The sequence below is a fragment of the Suncus etruscus genome, chromosome 12, assembly GCF_024139225.1.
Source record: "Suncus etruscus isolate mSunEtr1 chromosome 12, mSunEtr1.pri.cur, whole genome shotgun sequence".
Lineage (NCBI taxonomy): Eukaryota > Metazoa > Chordata > Mammalia > Eulipotyphla > Soricidae > Suncus > Suncus etruscus.
This window is the reverse complement of record NC_064859.1, coordinates 55,122,740-55,146,048: the sequence shown is the minus strand read 5'-3', so window position 1 is coordinate 55,146,048 and position 23,309 is coordinate 55,122,740. Positions and strand designations below refer to the sequence as shown.

Here is a 23,309-nt window from a genome sequence, read left to right as displayed (position 1 = left end):
AAATTTTATATAAAGCAATTGCTTCTTGAGTGTGTTTATTTTTCTCTTGGGGCCTGGGGGACTATTCTGCAGAACTTGGGGCCAGTCCCAGCAATACCTACTCAAGAAATACTAAGTCACGTGGCTGCATGGTAGGACCCAAGGCAGCAACTGGAGGTAAGATGTGGGTTGGAGAGGGTGGCACCCCAGGGGCCCCCTGGAAGTATAGGGGTACAGGGCCAGGGCTTCCATTCAGATCCTGGTGCATTTGAAGAATGTACCACTGAGTATTCACCACTGAGCATTTCCCTGATCCTGACTTTTTAAATTTTCAATGTTTGGACCACACCTGATGGTGCTGCTCAGGGCTTACTCCTGATCTGTGTTCCAGATCATGGTCAGTAGGGTTCAAGGAATCAGAAAAAGCTGTGTGCAAGGCCAAGTGCCTGACTCTTGTGCTATCTCTCTAGCTTGCACAAAGTCTTTTTTAAAAAAGCAGGTTATGCAAGCAGCTCTCAGTCTTCTCTTCAAATAAAAATATAGCCCTTCCCTCTGAACTGTAGCCTCTGAAACAAGTGGCTCCAGGCAGGGACTCAGTCCCGAGTGTGCTTCTTTTAGCTTGTAAGAAACTGGTTTCAAAAGCTCTATTAGCACCAACAAACACACACAATACCTTTTCAGTGTGTTAAAAAAGTTAGGTTTGTTTGTTTTTAATTGTAGAAAAAAGTAGAAAAGTGAGCAAAGAAAGGAGAAATGGTGAGGGTCAAACTCAAGCCAAGGTGAAAGATAGCAGAAGGACACTGCTCACTGCTGAGGGAACCAGAGCCAGGACTTACCACTTCACCCTTCAGTCCAGCAGCCAATCACAGACCCCAAGAAGCCATCAGAGATGAAGAGCGTGCAGCACAGGGAAGCACAGGAGGAAGGGGAGAGAGGGGAGGAGAGAAATCAGTTCAAGCAGGCTATCAAAACCCCAACAGCCTAAGATCTTGATAATAACAGCTACTGGTCAGATGATACAATAAGAATTTAGATGGAGTAGGAATAGCTGCAATGGGTGGCCCAGGTACAAAAGGCAGAACTGCAACTGTGGGGAAATTTAAGGGTAAGGTCTGAAACCACGAAACATCTCACTCATCCAAACATAAGGGCTAGGGCTATAAGAAAGCCATCAACACGCCTTTTTCCTGAGGGATTTGAATAACCCAGGTGAGGAGGGAAGTATAGTTTGCCTGGGTTTCACAGCATTGTTTTTCGTTTCTAACTCTATGGAACAAGTGCCACAAAAATATGGGATTCTTGAATCACATTCTTTCTAAAGGCTCTTAACAGCTGGAAATTTTTACTCTACTTTGATGTCCTTAGAATTATATTTCTAATCTGTTTATACTGCAGACTCCCAATTTTATGTAATATACTTGAGAAAACAAAACCAAATCCTGCATATTATCTATTTATATTTCCTTGTATGTAACAAAGCTTGTGCTCGCTTTGGCAGCACATATACTAAAATTGTATGTAACAAAGCTTGTATGAAGCTACAGGGTGTATGTATAGATCACTATCCATTCTGAATAGATCTCCTTTAAGCTTCAAGAAGTAAACTGTATTTTCTATGATTCTTACAGCGGGCTTCAGTTGTCTAAAGACTTCTTTCTTCTCTTCAGTCTTCTTCACTGCATTCTCAAGGCGCTGAGAGGGGGAACCTTCAGACTTGGACGAGGCTGCAAATTCCAAAGGAGACAAGGTGAGCACACAGATGCACAATCCGTACCCCTCACCACCTCCACCTGCCAGCCCCAGTCTCGAAGGCAAGGGAACCAAGCAGAGACAAACAGACTTCCTCCTGCCTTCCTTAGAATCCACAATCATAGAACATAACTGAACTTGTTTTCAGAATGTTGTGTATACAATGGAGGAAGCTGCACTCATAAAATATTATCTGTGGGCTAAATACCCAAACACTATTAAGGGCATAGAGTCTGTACAACAGAGGGGGATTCAAATCTGTTTGGACATTCAGCTCATCTTGGATTAATGACTTGATCTGGCTAAGATGCAGCTACTTTAATAGCTAAAATGAAAGCATGTATCAGTAAACGTATATCGTGGGAGAGTCCTATCGATTATATGTAGTTACATCATGTGTAATGATTATGGCCAATCATAGGAATTAACAGGGCAATACACTTCCATGTACTTGGCTGAGTCAGTTCTCAAGAACTGATTCATGATACAAGGGGATCTTCAGTACATAAATCACAACCCAGAGACAGGAAGGGAGAGAGAGAGAAAACACTGTCCTACATCTCACTCTGAAGCGCTCCCCAGAGCCACTCTGAGAGCCAGGGTGGGACCCGGGCTGGGATCCTGAGTTGCTGGAGCCGGAAGAGCTGCCACTGCCGGGCCTGGGCACCAGTTTCTCCACCCGCTCCCACAGCAGCCGGGGCTCGATGCTGCTGTCAGGGGAGGAAAGAAGAGTCAACGTGGTACTTCATGACACAGAACCACAACAGCAAACACACATGATAGACACAGCACTTAAGAGATGCAATCTTCACACACACACACACACACACTGTAAACATTGGCAGACATAGAATCACACACATATGGGACATGTGCTCTGATGGCTTTATTTTCTTTTTTGGTTTGTTTGTTTGTTTTTGGGTGATGCTCAGAGGTTACTCCTGACTGCACTCAGGAATCACTCCTGGAAGGGTTCAGGGGACCATATGAAGCCTTTGAACTGCAGCCTACCCACTGGCCCATTGCGTTTATATTAAATTGACCAAAACCTGTTAGTAACTCATGCATTTATCCTTGCTATCTAAACTGAAAAGGCTAAACAATGGCCTGTCAAGAACAAACATCATTGGTTATGAGAAGAAATGTTACTATTAAGTTCAGAAACTCAGTCATTATAAAAAAAAAAAAAAAAAAAAAAAAAAAAAAAAAAAAAAACAGCCTACATATAATTGTACTTCAAACTCTCTGGTGTCAGGCAGTAGCTCACACCTACTCATCACTGTTCTAAAGTCCAGACTTTTGAAAAGCACACTGCTGTACAGAGCTGTGTGGGAGGGGCAGAGTGTGGCTGTAATCCTAAACTGGGCTGCTAGGCTCAGGACAGGAGACTGCCACAGGCCGATCCCAACCATCCCACTACATCAAGTGGAAACTCAAATCCTTTGCAGAAAGTCATGCATGGAACCATCTGAGATTCTAACATGAAAACTCACAGATGAACTACTTAAGACTGGGATCCTCCCTTCATTGTCTAATCACTCTAGGCAAAGGAACTTAGTGGAACGAGGAGATTCTAGATTTCAGTGTATTTCAGGGTCACTAGAAGCATGGGGCTGCTGAACACCATGGTTGGCACAGCTTGGGAAGTTTGCTGGTTTGGCCCCATCTAGTGGGAGCTACTCCTGGCTCAGTGCTCAGGAACTGCTGCCAGCGGTAATCAAGGGACCATGACCATCAGTGATCAGGAGCTCCTGCATCCCACCTATATGTGCGTTCCAGCCCTTGGGCCATCCTTGGAATTTAAGAAATTTAGTTGCAATTTTGAGTTCAAGTCCAATTTATTTTTTTTCCAAGTCCAATTTAAATGGCTGCATATGGTCAGTAACTATAATATGGGATGTGACAACTATCAGTCATGACAATCTAAATGGGCTAAGTCTCAGGATAGTCAATCTGTGACTATCATGCACCTTCGAGGTCTCAGAATATCCTGCTTCTACCTAAAAGGCTCCTGAAAAATACAGGGCCAACCTTTCTGTCACATTATCTCCAGGGAAAAGGGCAGTTTTTGCATCGAAATCTCCACACCACAGACAGACTGAAATATCGTCATGCTATTCAGCATACAGCAGCTTTTCTTTGAGAACAGGTGAGCTCTGGAGGGAGAAGCCTTCGGCAGAGGTGGAAGGATCACAAAACCTTTCCCGCACTGGACTCTTACCTGGTGGAGTTTCTTTGACCTGCATGACTATTTGGCTGTCCACTGCCCTGCAGCGGGGAGTCACGGCGGGAGAGAACTGGGGACCGAGATGTTGTTCTCACAGGAACCTTGAGTAGAAAACACAGTGATCAGATAGCTGCAATTTGAGAGAAAGACTGCCACCCAGCCCCAAGCAAACCTGGCAGCCGACCTAAGCACCCCAACCTCATGCTCATCACCCACCTCAGGCCTGAGCTTTCTCTCTACCCTTCACAAAAAGCCAGAAATAAAGCCAAAGGCACCAAAGGAGCCAGGACAAGCAGCCTTTCTGCCATCTGGGACAACAGAAATGACTTTGAGCTGAGGCTTGGCAGCGGGATGTGTAAAGCATTTTGCTGAGATAATGTGAGAATCAGGAAAATAGGCTCAAAGAAACCAATTGTCTACAAATGAATCGGCAGGAAAACAAAGAGTTGCAGGAAGAAAGAAAATATTCAGAGGAAGCAAATTCCAAGTGGAGAAAAATGAACGGTAATTTGTTTAATTTCATAATTAGTTATCAAAGAAAAGAAATCGTCAAGCTAAAAAATAAAATTTAGAATTCCTCCATTTAAAAAGAAAAACAAAACAAAAAAAGCTGAAACAAACAAAAAAAAAAGCCCTCAATTAAAAATATTTTTAAAAAGCCATTTCTTTGAAATTTTTATGGTAATCTTAAGATTTTTTTCTGAAAATCAGCAATATTGTTACCATACTCATATTGCCCAAGACTATCCCTGTCTCTGTTGCAAAATGATCTGTAAGATCTACACAAACTTGTAAGACATAAAATTGTACTCTCTTTCTTGCACAAGCATATCCTTTAGAGACAAGTATTAATTTAATACTTTGTACTTCATCAAACAGTTAACAGTCACACTAAGAAGTTCCCCCAATGCTGGATGTAAATGCATGTATATGCCTGACCAGGGAACTTTCTCCGACAAGTACAAGCTCCCTTGAACTGTCACTGCCCCTTAATTTGGTGAAATCACCATACCCTTCTATTAAAATAAGTAACCTTTAAAAAGAACAAAAAGGAAAAAGAAGCACACATCTGTCTTTCTGCTTCTTACCCTTGGAGGCACTTCCTCACTGTCTGATCTAGACCAAGCCTTTTGGGTGGGGTCAGGGAGCTCCGACCTGGAGTCTGAGCTCTGACCTAGCGCCTCACTGCGGGAAGGTGGACATGGGTCCTGAGAGCGAAGATGGTGGTGTGCAAATTTGGGAGGAGAAGGGTCACTGAAGGAATGGGATCGCGAGACAGGGGTGACATTGTTCTTGAGAGATGCCAGGTGGGACCACTGTACCTTACAAGGAAACAAAACACAAAACATTCAATGCGTTCTGCAGAAAAGGCGCTTCTGGTCAGTACCAAACCCAAGGCAGGGACCGGGGAAGTCAGGGGGTAAGCAGTGCAGGGGTAGGGAAGGCAGGGGTACAGGGACATAGAGCAGGTGCACAGTGCAGGGTAGAAGGCAAGGATGGGGTGCAGAGAAGGGTGGGAAGAAGGAATATAACAACTAAGAGCGGTGGGGAGGGAGGCAGGGAACATAGTGTGTGGGATAGAACAAAACTACATAGAAAAGAAGAATTCTTTCAATATCCAAACACAGGTTACAGATAACAGTAAGCATGAATATTTCAAAATGTTGAAATAAGCAAAGCCAAGCTGATTTTGACCTCCCATCAGAGAGGGGGAGGACATGCCACATGACAAAGCAGAGCGAGTGGAGGCAGAGAGAGGTAGGTCAGTGGCAAGAATAGGCCTGCATGCTAGCCTTCTCTCTCTATCCTCTCATTACCTGGTGGTGGGAATCTTCAGCCCAAATAACATAATAGCACATGTAAACAGCAGACAAACCCCGAATGTTTGCAAAGTCTAGTAGGTACAATAACTTAAAAGCAGGCAACTTTCCAAATGCAAAAGTGTCCCTTGTTTCTTGTTTAAAACTTTCAATACCTAGTACACCTCATCTACTTCATACTGAAAAAGAGAGAATTGTGGTTTCTTAAAATATATGCAGTACAATGATTTCCTAAATTGACTGTTCCTAGATAATTCCTTCTATCTACTACAATTCTTAGCTGAGTTTCTGGTTGCCTTTAATGTAGTAAAAACAATCTCTGAAACAGTGCTTCCTCTTGCATTATATTTTATAGCATCAAAACTATTAGTTCACGTTATAATTTATACAATTCCAGCTATATATTTATTATGTGAGCACATTAATAAAACCTAAAAACATTGAATCAAAATTTAGTCAAATCTTTCCAAGATTCAAGATTCAAAACTATTTCAGGGTTATGATTTCTAGGATTTGTAAACATTGCATTAAATCCAGTTACTGGAACACTAAACCTCTAAAATGCTTAAAATTTAGGGGTAATGGGGCATTTTTATTCCCCAAAGCATTAGGACAGTAATCATAATAAACTTTGTAAAAATGTTCTACTTGTTTTCACAGTACATAGGTTACAGCAATAACCAAGTTTAGAATGGGACTAAAAGGGAGACTGTTTTCCATGCTAGTTTACATACTTAAGGAATTCTTGTCTCTTAAAGTTTACGTGCCCAATCAATAAACATTTTCTACTTAACTTTCAGAAAGAGAGTGGGACTCTTCAAGCATGTACTATCAACTCTCTTCCTACTAATCCCTTCATCATCCTGTTTCCTTTCCCTTGGTCTCTGTCCTGCAATCTTTTACATGCCATTGCTTTCCAGACCTCAAGTTTCTGAAGTGGTCAATTTGCTTGAATAAAGTTCTTTGGGGAGTCAAGAATTTACTTAGATTCCATACAAATACTGTCTCTTACCCAATCATCTCTTCACACCCATTGCTTGGGTGCTGGCTCTTTGCCCTTTAAAATGTCATCAATGTTGAGACTCTTTATTGTAAAACAGTTCAATCTTCCTCTTATAAATTTGTTTTCACAGACCACCACTACCACTTCTATGGCAAGAATGTGAACTCTGGCCTCTACCAGCACATGCAATCATAAGTGATCAGTGACAGCAAATAGAAGGCTGAAGGACTTGCTCCCAGGGCTGGAGACATAGTACAGGGGTAGGGCACTTGCCTTGTATGTGCTGCCTATCTACCCATGTTTGACCTCTGCTTCTAAATTTGGTTTGCTAAGCTCAGCTAAAGGTCAATCCTGAGTAAAAAGCCAGGAGTAGTACCTGAGTGGTGCTGCTGAGTGTGACTCAAAACCCTATTCCCCATCATCACCCCAAAAGAACCTGTTTGCAGTGGGTTGCCTCTGCCTCACACAGCTATGAGGAAAAAGTCTCGAGTTAATTACTTTCAGCAAGAGTGGTGTCTCTAAGCTCTCAAAGATCTTTGCAGCAGTGATCTCCACTGTCTACTGTTCTCCAGACAGCTAGAAGGTTCTTTCTCAATCTTAAGGCACTAGCCCAGATATGAGGTCTACCCCATATAGGTAAGAGTGACACCATGTGCAACCTAAAAAAAGGCTCTGAGCTGTGTCTTGGCCTGTCTTTAGGAAAATATCCACCTTGCACTCAAAATGTTTTATTATTGTGCTAAAGGCCTTTTCCTCTCAGAAATTTGCATATTTGGGGGACAATAAAAAAATTCTATATGGAATTTCAGGGTGATTACTGGCTTTCTAAAAACCAGTGCTGGTGTTAATCAGGAGGCCAAGGATCACAGATTACAAAATAAGCCCTGAAGACACTGATTTTTCTAAAACCAAAAACTGAATAATCTCTGTACCAAAGTAATTAGGAACATTTGGGATCAGGGATGGCAAAAAGTGAGAGTGAAAAAGGAAACCACTGAATCATGATGCTTCTAATAAAAAAAATTGTTTTTGGAAATAAGTCATTTTTCCGTACCAGTTATGTGCTTCTTTAAGACCAACATCACTCTACAAATCTCTCTGCCTTCCTAAATGTGCTGACAAACCAAACTGACTATTCTGAGCAGGCCTGGGACCCAGCGTCTCCACTACCCAGGCTATGGCTACCTGAGGCTCAGCTGTTCTCTGAAGGGCAGGATGCACCGACTCGGAGTTGCCATTGGAAAAAGACTCTGACCGGGAAGGCGCTGGTGGCTCCGACACTCTGCCTGTCTGCTTAGACTGGGCCTCAGGGGAGCTGTGGTTAGTTTTCCTAAATCTATCTTCCACCTGCATCAGAGATTAGAAGACAGAACTCAGGGTTAGTAGAGGAAAAAAGCAGAGACAGTGAAGGAAGCCTGAAAGTAGAGGATTCCTAGAGACATTTTGTTTTCCTTCATTCAGCTACAATACAAGAAAGGGATAGCTGGAGACCAGAGGACACAATCAAGCAGGGTGAGCATTTGATTCAGAACCGAGAGAAGACAAAGATTCAGAGAGGCAGCCCTATCTCCCCTGGCCAGAGGACAAACAACGCCTGTGGTGTCAGGTCTCAGGCAAAATCTGCCACAAGCAACTACAACAACAGATTAAAAGGCTGTCATTCCACAGCACCCAAGTGGAGGGATTCAGAGTACGTAGAACACTCGTTCCAAGCATCCAGAGGACTGAGCACTAAGAGAGAAGTACCTAAGACCCCCTACTCAGAACCTCTGGAATCAACCCAATGAGTGTTGTGGCACTCCCTCCAGAGACATGGGCATCCAGTGTCACGTCAGTTATACTGCAAGAGCTGAATGCCCATAAGCTCCTGAGTGCATAGGTGCACTTACCCACCACCGTTGTGAAAACCCAAGCAGCTAGGCCACCTCCTTGACATTTGCATTGTAAAGAGTGCTTTTCTCTGTACTAAAGAATGTTCCAGAATGTTCCCAAGACCTTAACCGAGATCCCTGGTCCTCTATGGAAAAAAATGATGCTTCATTCATCTGCACTCTCAACATCTCAGGGCCCTGGGTCAATCGCTGTGTCTCTGGTCCTGCCATCCCCCTGCTGCTGAGGGGGCAGGGGATTGTCCCCAGTTACTTTCCAGAGAGAAAGGTTGTACCCTTGCTACTTTTCACAGAAGTACGCCGGGGAGAGGGGAGGGGAAAACGGGGTACCTCTCGTGCTCTGTCCACAGGCTCGTAGTGTGGCTTAGGCTCCGGAGCATGGAAGCTGGCCTTGCTCCGCTCCTGCGGCGGCTGCGGGGGCTGTGGGGGCTGCGGGTGGGCCCTCCGGTGGTCGTGCTGTAGAGACAGGAGATAGGCTTGTTCTTGTTGCAACTGCCTCTGGAGCCTCTCTGCCTGCCGGTGCTCCTCCATCTCCCGCCATCGGCACTCCTTGGAGAGGGAGAGGAGAACACTGAATCCAGGGGACACTGGGGAGCCCGCCTCTGCTCCAGACTCGGTCTCAACTCTGGTATTCGCTTTGCAAAGACAAAGCTTTCATTGCCCTTTTTTTTTTTTTTTTTTAAAGTATTTTTAAACAGAACGGAACAACTAGGGTTTTAAATGTTACCTGAGGAAAAAATCTCACAGCTTGTTGCTAACCATAATATCACTGGACAGAGTAAGAGAGAATTCAATTAAAGGTCAGTCTTAGTGGTTTCAAAAGACACTTAAGCTAGGTGAAAATCCCATGGCATATGCTGTGAACCTCCAGCCTGGGGCCTTCTAGTTTGTTCACTGAATGCCAAGTTCCATTCAAAATCTTTTCTGTCTGCCAGACAAAGAGAACAGCTAAGGGAAGAGGAAGACATAAAAGCCGCCTGCAGTGTGCCCAAAGCAGTAGGACCACAGAGGAGATCTCCACTGAGCCGACCAGCCCACAGCGCTGACCGAATGGTCTGTGATCGCCACAGTTGGGCCGACTCAGGGGAGGGAACAGAGCAGCCCTGACCACGAGACAAGACAGACACAGTGCGTTACCAGTAACAGGGCCTGCTCCTGGAGCAGCTGCTGCTGAAGGACCTCCAAGTGCCGCTGCTCCTCTTCGAGCTGTCGCCTGATATACTCCTGTCACACAGAAATTACCCAGCGATCAATATATCCAAAAGGAAAGCAGAGGGACCAGCTGAATGGAGCACCGAGAACCGTGTGCCCAAACCATCCTTGTGGTAGTTCATTTAGTGATAAGTTAGCTAGAAAAATCTGTTGTTAAAGACTGCCCCAAAAACTTAAAATGGGGCACCAGGACGTAAGAGACAATAAATATACTCCAGTGTTGTATTCAAAGGTATGCGTAAGCTCTTCTGCTAGGCCACAGCTGGGTTAAAGGGCCATATTATTAAGGATGGCGAACTTGGAGAAGCCCAGAGTTTAATTAGACAGGAAGCCAGAAAAGTTCTTTCTGCTTATCAGTCACTAATAACTGATCAGTGACTAACAGCTTATCCATCACTGCAACAAACATGAACCGCCTACAATCTCTAATCTCCAAGACATAAGCTCTCTCATACAAAAATAAAATTAACATAGTTGTGTTTTCTCTGCTATGTTCAGTCAGGGTACTCTCACAAGCAAACAGACCCAGGCTCCACCTAGAAGGCTGCATGCAGGCATGCATGAGCCCAGTTGTCTTCCTTAACAGTGAGAGAGGAGCTGGAGGGAATATAGTGGGTGGTAGTGATAACTAGTTTTTTCGTGGAAAAAGAATGACAAACCACTCCAATAACTGAGTTGGTAGAAAACACACCGACATCATACTATGCCAAGCCAAAGGGGAAAATCCAATCTTGAATTGCATACACAGTGTATCATGAACTGGGAAATTAAAGAGAGTTTGATGGAAGATCTCTAGCAAGCTTCAACCTCCCCTTTTCTATCTTCATATCTGAGAAAGGACTATGAAGAATATTCTCTTCCAACTCTCAGGATGTTACATGAAGCTCAAACATAAGCCAAACTCGCAAAAACAAATGTAACTTTTTCTCAAATAATGGTTTTCCTTCCTAAGTGGAGAACAAGCAATATATCCTACAAGGTCAGGAAACATAGGGCCTCCGGACAATTTTAGGAGAAACTCAAGTGATTCCTGTAGCATCTATCACAGGCCATCTGCTGCACTCCCTGAGAATGGAGCAACCACACATCAGCTGAGCAGAAGTTCTGGTTAACCAGTAATTAATTCTAGCAGAGAGAAAGCTGGAAAAGTACAAATCTTGGCATCTGAATTTCTTTAGAACCTGATCTTTCAAAGTAAGTTTAACTTTAAAAATTTTTTTAGAAAAGCACAAAGCCACCAATCTGGGGAAATGCATAGCCACGAGGCCATCGGCAAATGCCCTGTTCCAATGTGAGCTTAGGTGCCATTTTTCAAAAGCCTGACCCCACCAGACACATGCTCAGTTCCAAAGTGCCCCAATCTAGTGCAATGACTATAAAAGGAATCTGACTTCAAACTCATTCCTTTGAGAAAGAGTTAAACCCAACCGATCAAAACTTGAAAATCCAAGTTAGTGCACTCAAACTGTTTTCTTCCTTCAAAACACAGCAACAATCTCAAAATTCAGATCCTATTTAAATCACAAATGTGCTAATACAAAGCCACTAAGCACTAAATACAATACTGCACAAACACAAACATGACACTTGGGCAAAAATGAGACAATTCCTAAAGTAGTTTGCAACAGAATGAGAAAGCGGAGAAAAATTGGCTTCAAAAGCAATTTTTTTTTTTACAAGAAATGGTGGTGACAAACACTTCTACAAAAGCTAGAGCTTAATCAAAGACTTAAGTATTACTTTCACAGCTTTCATGCACATCACAGAATTTATCCTTCAGTAGTAGAATTTTTCAAAATATCTGTTTTCTCTTTCCTGCCATGTTCAAGAATAAGCTAAGATGTTAAGATAAAAAAGCACAGCAACTGTTAACTGGCAATTACGATCAATAACTAAATAAAGAGTTACACTTAATTTCATTAAAAAAAACAACAACTGGTAAGCATGCAGGCCCATGTCTCAGAAAACCTGGGCCTTATAATTAGTAATAAAGCAATTAATCAACAATGGAAGTTAATACCATTGCATATCTGTATTATAATACAGTTTGCAAATATTGAGTTAGAACTCAATGGTTTTGTTCTAGTTGACTTGTAACATAAAACAAAGAGTGACCAATTAACTTAAAGTCACGAAAGGCAGACACAGAGCACCCTAGTCTGCAATGGGTTCAGATAACAGATCTTCTAAAGCAATCAGCGTTCAGTGTTTAAAAGTTATTGAAACCTGATCCTAAGTATTCTTTTTCCTGATGCGATGCAGGTATATACAAAATTACAGCATTTTTATGCAAAAAATTTATTAAAGTCAATTAGTCATTACAGACTTCAAATGTTCTAAGACCATTCCTATAGTTGGATGACAATATCATTTGAAAAAAGATTATTATTAATTTACTTGGGGTATGAAGCATTTATATCAAACTCAAGAAGATTATCTTTAGATCTTTCAGATCACACACTATTTAGGGACTTTAATTGGTTTCGAGAAGTTTCTGCAGAGCAGGAACTTCCACAATGTTTGCTATGCTCCCAACTCATGTTTCTGAGTCCTGACCGCTGCCTGTGTGCCTGTCTGGTGTGCGTGCAGATGCCTGCCTAATTGTTTCCAGCTCCTCAGTGCTGCAGAGCAGTGAACTTCTGCTGTGAACGAACCTGCTCTCTTTCAACTCTCCTTTTTTCTTCTTCAGCCCGTCTCCGATCTTCCTCTTCTTTCCGCCTCCTCTCCAGTTCCTCTACTCGCCGCTTCTCCTCCTGCTCTCGCCTTCGCTGCTCCCGTTCCTGCTGCCTTCGTGCTTCACGCTCGCGCCTTTGTTGCTAAGGAAGAGAGGACAAAAAACCTGCATCAATCTCCTGGCCCTGTATCTCTAAAGGGTCCACTCGGCTGATCATTTCCTGGTAGATGCCAATGAGAAAGAGTACATGACCCCCTCAATACTTGCTGTTGACTCCCATGCAGTTTCTCAGCCCACAGAGCCCAGAGTTCTCCAAACTCCAAGTCACTAGGCTTCTATAAATCTTTATAGGTTTTCATTTCAGTTTGATAGTTATTTGTGCACCATTCAAGTCACCCAGTAAGATGGGAATACAAAACTATTCATTTCATAGTGTTACTCGAAGACCTTAAGAAGGAAATAGCAGAAAAACAAATGGGAGAAGAGACTAGAAATAGGGCAAAAGAGAAAAGAGCATGAAGCTGGGTAGAGGAAGAGAAGCATCTTAGATACAAGAAGTATTAAGCATCATCACTGTTACTAGATTATAATAATTCATTTTCTCTGAGTTTATGCCGACTCTTTGTGCCTGAAACTATACTGGGTACTAGATCCTCTTTGTCCCATTTAATGGACTGGACCTCTACAGGACCATGATGCTAGAAAGCTACTGTGGGAGAGGTCTCTACCTCAAAAATCTGCGACAGTGACCAGGCTGCACTGCTTCCCACCTTGGAACAGTAACACTGTGGCACCAGAAGACTTGCTTTGAGACTGTCTCATTTCCAGGAATCTTCAAGCAGTTGTTTCCCACCCTTCGGTTGAAGGTAGACAGAGGATGCAAACAGGCAGCCGTGGGACACAAGGCACTCGTGCACCAACTGGCCCATCTCATCTAGCTTACTCCACCCACATGACATGAAAGTAAATCTATGACTCAGGGTACAAGATGGGCAGGTTTGCCACAATCTTACCAAGTGTCAGTCTCTGGTGTTTTGGGGACCAGAGTGTCAGGTGCAATAAAGCAGCCTTGAGCTACATCCGAAATGTGGCCAGTTCAATGCAAGTACTGCCTTTTGAATTCAATTTCACTGATGTGAACTTGAGTCTAAAAAAAGCCTCATTTAACTATTGGCTTCTATAATCTCGATGAGGCAGTCATCAATTGTCAAGATACAGGAAGTTCAAATGAATAACACAAACTTTCATGTGACAATGTGATCAACCTATTAAACAAGAAAGGCCAGGGTTGCTCACGGAGTTTCCCAAGCAACGTGCAGAAATGTCCTGCAGGGGGAGTCACAGGACAGACAAGATTGTTTGGCACCTGGCTGGGGCAGGGAGGGGCATCATCTTCAGTGAAGCTGAGTCAGCTCAGGCCAGCTCCTCCTCCTCTGCTCATTTTCATGCTCTCCCTTAGGAGTTGCTACTGAGACTTCAATCTTCCAATGGGAAATGTGCAGGAAAGGAATATTAATAGGAATTTCTCTATGGGTGTTTGCAAATGACAACTTAACCAGCCTACAGGCCTTGATTCAATTTTGACACTTGCAATGTCTTTTGACGATTCCTTGTCTACTCATGGCTCGAATCTCTCATTCTCCTTTTTTTTTTTTTTTTTGTCATTCTCCTTTTCAAGTCTCAGAAAAAGAACAAGACACATGCATGTGATGCTTGAAAGAGAGCTGAGGGGAAAGGAGAGCGAGAACTTGGCCATGGTCTGCTGAACCTAAACTCTGGGCCAGAGCCAGCCTCCTTCTTAGTGCAGGGCTACGGCGGGGCTGCTTGGAGCACCCTTACTGAACCCTCCATGTGCTTGGCTGACCATCACCAGAAGTGGCCCACCAGCTTCCTGACATTGCTTGGGAGACCCCCTCCCCAAATACTTGAAATAAAAAATCCATAGTAAACATTTCTTAATAGATGATCAACATAAAAGATAAGAATGCTGCAACAGCACTGGTGAAGGGGGGTGTTCTTTACATGACTGTAATCATACAACTATAATCATATTTGTAATCACGGTGTTTAAATAAAGATATTATAAAAAAAGAATGTTGCAACAGAACAAAAGAAAATAGCCAAAAATAAATATATAAATAAATGTATTCATACACACACACCATCAACTGCAATTAGGAAGGAAAAAAGAGAGGGAGGGGTGGGATAAAGAATGATACACTTATTTTAAAAGTATAATCCTTTGAAGCTTTTGCAAATCAATGTCATTCTTGCCTTGAAAAATAAAATCAAACGAATTGGAAAAAAAAAACGTTAAAGTGTTGTAAAAAAGATCTCCAAATCTCTCAAATTATAAAGAGATTCCCTTATTTCTTAAAATAGTTCCAAGCATGCCTAAGTAAATATGTACTTTCCCAACTATGCTTCAAATATCTTTACTTCCTTTCTAGTTTGGTATTTTAAAGCAATGCTTTCATCTCGATTCAAAAATCGCTTCTAAATAGGTCATATGATAACGGCAAGGTCCACTTAAATGCTGTCCTTTGAATCTACTGGCTTTAGCCGAAACTGTGCTAAATAAACTAGTCTATTCTCCAGACTCAGTTACCTCTAAGAACTTCTGAAGCCAGACTCTATTAAACACATGCTGCCAACTCTTGAGTTTTTTAAACACAAGTATAGAAACTATTTTCTTTACTCCTGTAAAAAAAAAAAAAAACAAAACAAAACAAAAAAACTCTTCCATATATTTAGGCACCAAGAAATATTATCTGAACTGAAATCTTTCCCTAGTTTAATGTAAACAGAATAGAGGAGACTGGAGCACTGAAAGGCTATTGAAGAAAATATAAGGATCTCAAGAAACAAGATGCACACCTCCCGAAGAAGAGCAGTGGAGCAGGCTAGGAAGAAAGGCAGGTAGGCCTGGTTGCGCTCCATGGGAGCTCTGAACAGCAGCTCCTGAGAGCAGCCACTACAGAGTTGCAAAAGCCTTTGAGTGGACAGAGCTAGTGAGAAATGATTGTATTGCTTTGACATGGGACAACCGATCACTCAGTCTTTCTTCTAAGATCTAACAAAGAAAGCTCTAACAGTCATACCAGCAACACTGACTAATCTGGGAACCTGAGATCTCCCAGTGTTTTCCCTTGTTTGTTTAGGGTCTCCCACTCCCTAGGATAGGAGCTTCTTTGAAAAAGTAGAAATGACTCCAGTAAATGTGATTATGTGTTCTCTGAGCATATAGTTGCATTCTCTTCGTGGGAAAGCCAAGACAAGAACTCACATAGCCACTGAGGCCCAGCAAAGGGTAGCAAAGTCTCCTTATCCAAAGTTCCAAGAGTCCCTCAGAGGCTGGTCATACTGAGGCAGAAACACCTTCAGACTGCGTCTCTCTGAGACTGAGTCCATTCGTAGACCTGAGATATCCCAATGGGCAGGAAAGGAGAAATAAAATCCCTTTGTGCGCTTGGTTTAAGAGCTCGGTCTCCACCTTCTTCCCCTGGGATGATGCAAAAGTAACTATGCAGGCATCACCTAACACTCCCAGTTTAATCCTGGCATCACTGGTGATCCTGAGCACCACAGCCAAGTGAATGAAAGCACTGAAATGAATGTGTGTGGAAGTCTACAACTGAGTTATGAACTCATGGCAGCCACGGTCACTTCCACAAGGAAAGTAGCAATAGTAGGGTGGAGTGGGGCGGAATGACAGCAAAGAAAATGGAAAACAAACACCAAACATCATGCTCTGATATGCTGTGAGATAGCTAAACCAGAACAAAGGTAGGAGCAGCTCAAGGCTCCCAGCATGTCAGCATATAGGGTGCTTACCTTGCACTCAGCCAACCCAGGCTCAATTCCTGGTACCCCAAATAGTACTGCACCCTTCCAGGACTGCTATCTAAGTCCAGTGAGAATTAAGCCTCAAACAATGCCAAGTCTAGTCCCCAAAATGAAAACAAGAACAAGAATAACAAATCTTAGCAGATAGGCAAACCAGGACAAAGCAAGAAGCACAGTATCAGGCTAAGCAGTGAAAGACTTCAGGGAGAAAAGCAAGAGTGAGCACAAACCTATAAATGTGTCTCTTAAAGACAAAGGCATGAGGATTTGGGTGGCTATAGAGAAAAGGAGTGAGCACCGTGTGCCCCTACAGCCCTTGTTTTTGCACTACTTTTGCCAGCATGCATCTCTCTCTCTCTCTCTCATTATATATATATATATATATATATATATATATATATATATATATATATATATATATGTCTCCTGCCCCGTCTAGCATCTCCTTTTGCTTAGAATTTACATCCTTAGATCAAGGCCAGCTTCCTCTGCCTACTTTGCTCTTACAGCAAATACTGCCTACTCTCGAACAGCTCTGATTGCACTATTAATGCCAGTAAAGAGCTATAATGTACCCACGACTTGAACACTCAGACATTCCCCATTCTGGGCTGAGAGAAGGAAATGTTTCATTACCCAGGATAATAAGTAGGAACTATATCACCAACTCAACTCAATAAATTCCATTCATGCAGCTCCATCTTTCCTCACTAAAATGTACAAAGAGTAACTAAATTTGAGCTTTTACTAAATCAATGGTGGGGTGGGGGACTCAAGGGTTACTCCTGGCTCTGAACTCAGAAATTAGTCCTGGTAGTTTCAGAAGACCAAATAAAAACCAAACTTTACAATTTCAGTTTCCTCGGACCAGAGAATTAAGACAAAGGTTAAACTCTGTGCCTTGTGGACAATTCAACCCTCATTCAATCCCCTACATTTTTGTCTCCCCGCCTTACCCCAGCACTGTCCAAGTACTCAAGGTCTGAGTGGCATGAGTCTGGAGGCCTTCGCACTAAACAGCAGGTATGCTGGCCAGGAGAGGCCCAATCTCCAGAGCACTGATAGGGAGCAATTTATTTCAGGAACTTCCGTTTGGGGGGCAGGGACAGAGCTCAGAAGGGTGCAATATTTAATCTGCATGTAGCAACACCAGATTCCATCTAAGCATGGCGAGGACTGCCTACATTGGGAGTATCCCAAACACTATCATGCATGAGACAGTGAGTAAGAAGTAACTCCAGTTCCTTTGCTTCAATCACTGCGGGCTCTCCCTTTGCATGCCCAGCACCCTGCTACCTCTCTGATAATCAGCTCTCTCTGACCTAGTCCTTAGTATTTCAAGCTTTGAGCCACCAAGGAAATAAGCCACACAGAAAATAAAGCCCAGAATCAGAGGGAAATGAAGGAAGCTACTTCAAGAAGTGGAAACACGGGGCCGGAGAAATAGCATGGAGGTAAGGCGTTTGCCCTTCATGCAGGAGGTCATTGGTTCGAATCCCGGCACCCCATATGGTCCCCCGTGCCTGCCAGGAGCAATTTCTGAGCCTGGAGCCAGGAATAACCCCTGAGCACTGCCGGGTGTGACCCAAAAAACAAAAAACAAAAAAAAGTGGAAACATTCAGAGCGTTGAAACACATTTTTCATGTGGCATAGCCCAAAAGGACAATATGGAACTTGAACAAATCTCAAAATCTTTCAGTGTTTTTCCTTTATGTCAAAAACACTGAAAATATTGTCAATAAAAATATTTAGGAGAAGGGCAAAGTGGGTAGGGAGTTTGCCTTGCATGCTGCTGACCTCAGTTCAATCCCCAGCATTCCATATGGTCCCCAGAGCTTCCTCAGGAGTGATGCCTAACTTCAGAACCAGAAGTAGTAAACCCTGAACACAGTCAAGTGTGGTCCACAAAACAAAATAAAAATAAATTAGGAGTTTGCAAATAAATCACAGAAAAAGGTTTATTAACAGCAGTATTCTTCCTTCTGTTACAGAAAAAGTTTAACATTCGTGTTTTCTCCTACCTTCCTTGCCTTATTCTTCTTGAAACATTAATTTTCTAGAGAGGCAACCTAGGGCTGAGGGAAGAGTTTAGTGAGTATGTGGCCTGAACTTCAATCTGCTCCTCGCTGCATATGCAAACAATGATGTGTGCAGATATCAAACCACTCATACAAAAAGTGATAGGAAGCCCTCAGAAAGATTCTCCTAGTAATTTGAGAAAAACTCACATATTGTTATTTAAATTAAATTTCTGTATATATAAAGACTATATTGCTGTTTTGGGTTTATTTTTTCCCCTGTGAAAGCTAAAACAATATAGCGTATGCAAGAAAACAGAAATAATTATAAATGAAAAATAAGATTTGAGAGCTTTTAAAGGAAAAAGAAACCAACAATAATAAAATCAGGAAAAGTCAACAGACCATGAACCAAGTGAATTAAAGAGAAATGATTCAAAAGCGATTCAAAAATCAGAGAGCTGAACTGGCATCATTAGCACCTGCATTAACAGTATATATGGGGGAGTAACAAAATATTATTTCCTACTCAATGGACATAAATAATCCCATGAGCAACCAGGTCATAAAACAGTACCTGCTCATTCCCAATATTCCTTCATCCCTACTCTGAAATGTATCTGAAGTAAAGGCATTTTCCTGTGGAAAAGCTGCAGAAAAACATGAACGGAGAAGACTGATGTGGAGGCCTGAAAAGGGGCAAGGCATGAAGTGGCCTGATCTGGGTGACATCCCCACCAACCCCAGTAAGGAAAAGAGCCTTCCTGGTTGCCAGTCAAGCTCAGACAACAGGTCTGAGCTTCAGGGAAAGCCATGGACATGAACTTCACATTCAGATGACAGCAGGATGGCCTTGCAATGAGAAAGCATCATTTCAGAACGATAAAGCATTCCCTGTGTATCAGGCAGCCAACCGATGTGAAGGGACACAAGAAGAGAGATGGGCCTTCTATGTTCCTACCTCTTCCAGCCTCCGCCTCTGTTCTTTCTGCTGCTCGATCCTTTTCTGTCTTTCTGCCAGCAGCTGCCTTTTATACTCTTCCTGCTCCCGGAGCTGCTGCTCCTGTAGCAACTGCTGTCTCCGAAGGGCCTCGGAACGCTCCTTGTTCTCCTGCTGCAGCCTCAGAAAGTCCCGCCGCAGAGTGGACTCACCGGGCACATTGACAATGGAGCTGCAAGAAAAAGGGCTTTCATGGGGCACAGGGACCAGGAGGGCCAGCCCTATCCACACTCCTCACACTCCTGTCTAGTTCTTCCCATGCTGTGGGACCACTGAGAACACCACCTGAAAAACAGCACAACCTCTTCTTCCACTCACTTCAAAACCATCTCAAAATGCTGTCCTGGATCTTTGTTCAACCAGGTTAGTCTCTACTTAGGATTCTCACATCGGCCCAAACTGCAGAATGGAAAGTTAAATCTGCCTTCTTTCATATCACAAGTGACTCCTAAACTCCTACAGTAAAAGAGGAAGAGCTATAGGGGTGGAAATACCAACACTGTTTTCAAAACTCCCCTTTCCACTTTTCCCTCCAACCTTTCACTAAACTCCCCCTATTCTCTCAGCTCCTTTTGCTCCAAGCCAACCCCATGTACTAGACACTGATTAACTAAACAAAACCATGTTATATATAGCTGGTCACTCTATGAGGAGGTACTTTTGACTTCTCAATCACCCAGAATAACAGGACTAAGGTATCTCTTTAAATTGGCTCTTGTACTACCATGCTGCATCTGAACACAATGATAATGTTCCTACAATCAGCTCAAATGCCTCTGAAATGTTTATTCTCCAAAATAGATTCACATCTTCTCCTTTAGTATAGGAAAGCAGACTCTTAACTTTCTTCCTAGAACCCCTTTATCTTGTCGAGTGTACCCAGGTCCCCACAGCCTCTGAACACTCACTTCCATCTCCTTCCCTTCCAAGCTTCTTCTGTTCAGTCAGCCATGTGCAGCTGCTACATGAAGGATTGCCAGAAAAGAATACTTCTACAAGATGAAATTCCTTTTCTTCCTGATTCATTACCTACTATGCATTTCAGCTGCCAACTCCTCAACCTGCTGCTCAGTTGGGAAGATGGACTGAGAGTGGATAGGAAACAATGGGGTTTCCCTTATAGAAAGGGCAGTGCTATCTCCTACCAGCAGGATGGCTCTGGCCATCATCAAACATTTCTCATCCCTGTCTTCCAGTGCAACAGATGCCAGTGCCAGCCCCACACAAGGGAATGGAAATGATGCAATCAGTGTCAAGGGAATCTAGAGGACACTGTTTCTAGGAACATTCTCAGGAATACAGAGAAGGGAAGATAGTGAGACACATCCAATTGATCAAAGATTCCTCCTTGCTCAGGAGATCTGGCCTCAACCCCAGGACAGCAGGGCAGCAGGAAGCAGATATGGTACCTTGGCTCTCCCTCCTGTTCAGGCACTTCCTCTTCTTCTTCCTCACTCCCACTGTACTCATATTCAGTTTCATCTAAAATGAGAGATTAAGACAAAAGTTCAGAAATCCTGACACATGTTGCCGTGTGCCTATAGGCAAGTCTTCCAGAGCACTGACTGGTAGAAAGGAAGCAACACATTTCCTGTGGCAAAGAAAAAAGAAAGCATGCACATAAAAATAGCACTGGGAGGGGCCGGGCGGTGGCGCTGGAGGTAAGGTGCCTGCCTTGCCTGCGCTAGCCTAGGACGGACCGCGGTTCGATCCCCTGGCGTCCCATATGGTCCCCCAAGAAGCCAGGAGCAACTTCTGAGCGCATAGCCAGGAGTAACCCCTGAGCGTCACAGGGTGTGGCCCAAAAAAAAAAAATAGCACTGGGGGTAAAGGAGCTTGCCCCCTCTCCCCCAATGCCTACCATAAATGGCGGGTATTTGCTGGCTAGTAATTCTTGCTCAGAGGACAAGATTTGTTGGTCTTCAGGACAATAACTGATAAGAAGTGTTCTGGGGTTTATGGGGGAAAAGGGAAGGACATGGAGGGCTTCAAGATTCTATGAGAGGCTCCAGAGCTCTTGTCACACAGCACAGTGATGCTAGGACACCAGCAGATTCAGAAGCTCAATGCCACAATTCAAAGGAAAGAGCTCTGACCACCAAAATTAACTAAGGGAACTGAAAGAATTAATTCAGTTAGGTTTAGCAATTGGGATCCACTTAGAATGCAGCAGAGAGAAAAGTCTGCTGAACTGGCAAGAAGCAAAGCATCGAGTATGTATTTACAGCAGAAAAAAAAAATGAAATGTTCACAGAAATTATAAAAAAGGCAAAACCAGGAAAAAACTAAGGAAACAATAAAGCAAAAAGAGACAGGAGCTGCTCTGCATAACATGAATCACTTATTTCCACTTCTACAGGCTTGGTCCCACTTCCCCAAAAGCCATCTTATTTGTTTTCTTCACTTAATGTTGGATGGTGTCTGACAGTCAGTGGGCAATTTCACTTCAGAGAGCCATAAAAATTAGAAAGACTAAGGCATAGTTCTAAAACAGAATCAATTTACAGATGAAAAATATGTGTCTAACTTTTCAACAGATACATGCTGAAAATTAGTTTCCAGGTATGAAAAATGAACCGGAGAACCTAAATTATGATTCTGGGCAAATTCATGCATATGTATATGGTCATGTTGTTTTTTTTCACTGTGTGAAATAAATCACATTATTTTAAGAAACAAGTGTACAACAGCACTGAGGTAAATTTCAACCTAAGTAATCTCTGGAAGCTGTTATATAGATGCTATTGTTTAAAATTTTACACTAGAAATTAAGTGTCAAGTGGTTGGGGGATCTCAGGAAAGAGAATGCAAAGGGAAAAAGATGCCATGGATATACAGGTAAGAAATGAAGGCAAAAATGCTCCAACATTCCCATCTGCTAAAGCAGATGACAAGGAAGACAGTCTCTCCTGGTAAGCTCTCAGCTAATGCCTGGGGTATGGCATATGCTGCAAAGCCACTGTCAGTTATAAAGAAAGTAAATCTGATTTGCAAATGACTTCCTACAGAAAGGCCTTCCTTAACCTGTCTTTGAGCTGTAGGTTCACTCTGATGCAATTGTGTAGGTTAATGTACAGATCATATTGTAATGACTAGACATACCATAGAGCAAAGACAGTTATTACAGATATCAATACTAATACTAAAATACAACATGTATACTTAAATGGCTCAAATCCAAAGATACTCAACTGTATATCATCTTAAACTTGTTCTTTTCAAGAAAGGGAGGGTTGTGTGTGTGTATGTTGTGTGTCTGTGCATACATCAAATTTGAATGTGTGTGGGGTGTGTGTGTCTGTGTGTACTTCAAATTTGAATGTTTAAAAAAAAAAGTCAATAGTCTGTCAAGTGCTTTGTAAAGCTACTCTAAGAATTCACCAGAGAGCTCCTCTGAAAGAAATTCGAGTTAAGATGCTCATAACCGTCTTGCTAGGCAGAGGAGAAAGGGAGGTCCTAGCAGGTGAACATTAAAAAAATGAAATCAAGATGAGGGTCCAAAGAGATCTTAAGCAACTAGCCCTAAGAGTGAGCTCATCTGCACAGTCAGGCAGTGGCATCACCCTTGCCTCTCCATGCCACCACATCAGTGTAAGCAGAAGAAACCCAGGGTGTTTCCTGAGCAGGAAGGAGAGCAGCACAAAAAAGACATAGATAACTATGTCCACAGATGATGCTCCATAAAGCCCCAATGACTTCTACAGAACATGGCACTGATCAAAACATGCAAAGAACAGTGAAGACTTGTTCCGGTGGGACAGGAAGAGCTTTCCATCATGCTGAGCAGATTCCAGTGCCTGTCCAAATGGTTGTCAGCTCAACAGCCTCCCACACCAGCCCCCAGGAGCATTATGGGGTTCGGACAAAGACCTATCCCACCAGTGACCTCAG

General features: G+C 42.9%; 1 protein-coding gene across 19 annotated transcripts in view; it reads right to left on the bottom strand.

The window, feature by feature from the left end:
- Positions 1-23,309, bottom strand: part of MAP4K4 (mitogen-activated protein kinase kinase kinase kinase 4) — a 148,033-nt gene that overhangs the window by 18,272 nt on the left and 106,452 nt on the right. For 2 of the 19 annotated variants that reach the window (XM_049784976.1, XM_049784980.1), the window contains exons 11-21: positions 20,828-20,900; positions 19,380-19,590; positions 12,534-12,695; positions 9,805-9,891; positions 8,998-9,216; positions 7,964-8,125; positions 5,044-5,277; positions 3,950-4,056; positions 2,287-2,438; positions 1,606-1,703; positions 816-824 (exon numbers count right to left, since the gene is read on the bottom strand). In XM_049784976.1, the coding sequence (XP_049640933.1) occupies positions 816-824; positions 1,606-1,703; positions 2,287-2,438; positions 3,950-4,056; positions 5,044-5,277; positions 7,964-8,125; positions 8,998-9,216; positions 9,805-9,891; positions 12,534-12,695; positions 19,380-19,590; positions 20,828-20,900 (1,514 nt within the window). The remainder of the gene's footprint in view (positions 1-815; positions 825-1,605; positions 1,704-2,286; positions 2,439-3,949; positions 4,057-5,043; positions 5,278-7,963; positions 8,126-8,997; positions 9,217-9,804; positions 9,892-12,533; positions 12,696-19,379; positions 19,591-20,827; positions 20,901-23,309) is intronic. The other 17 variants (XM_049784978.1, XM_049784985.1, XM_049784979.1 and 14 more) reach the window with 14 other exon arrangements.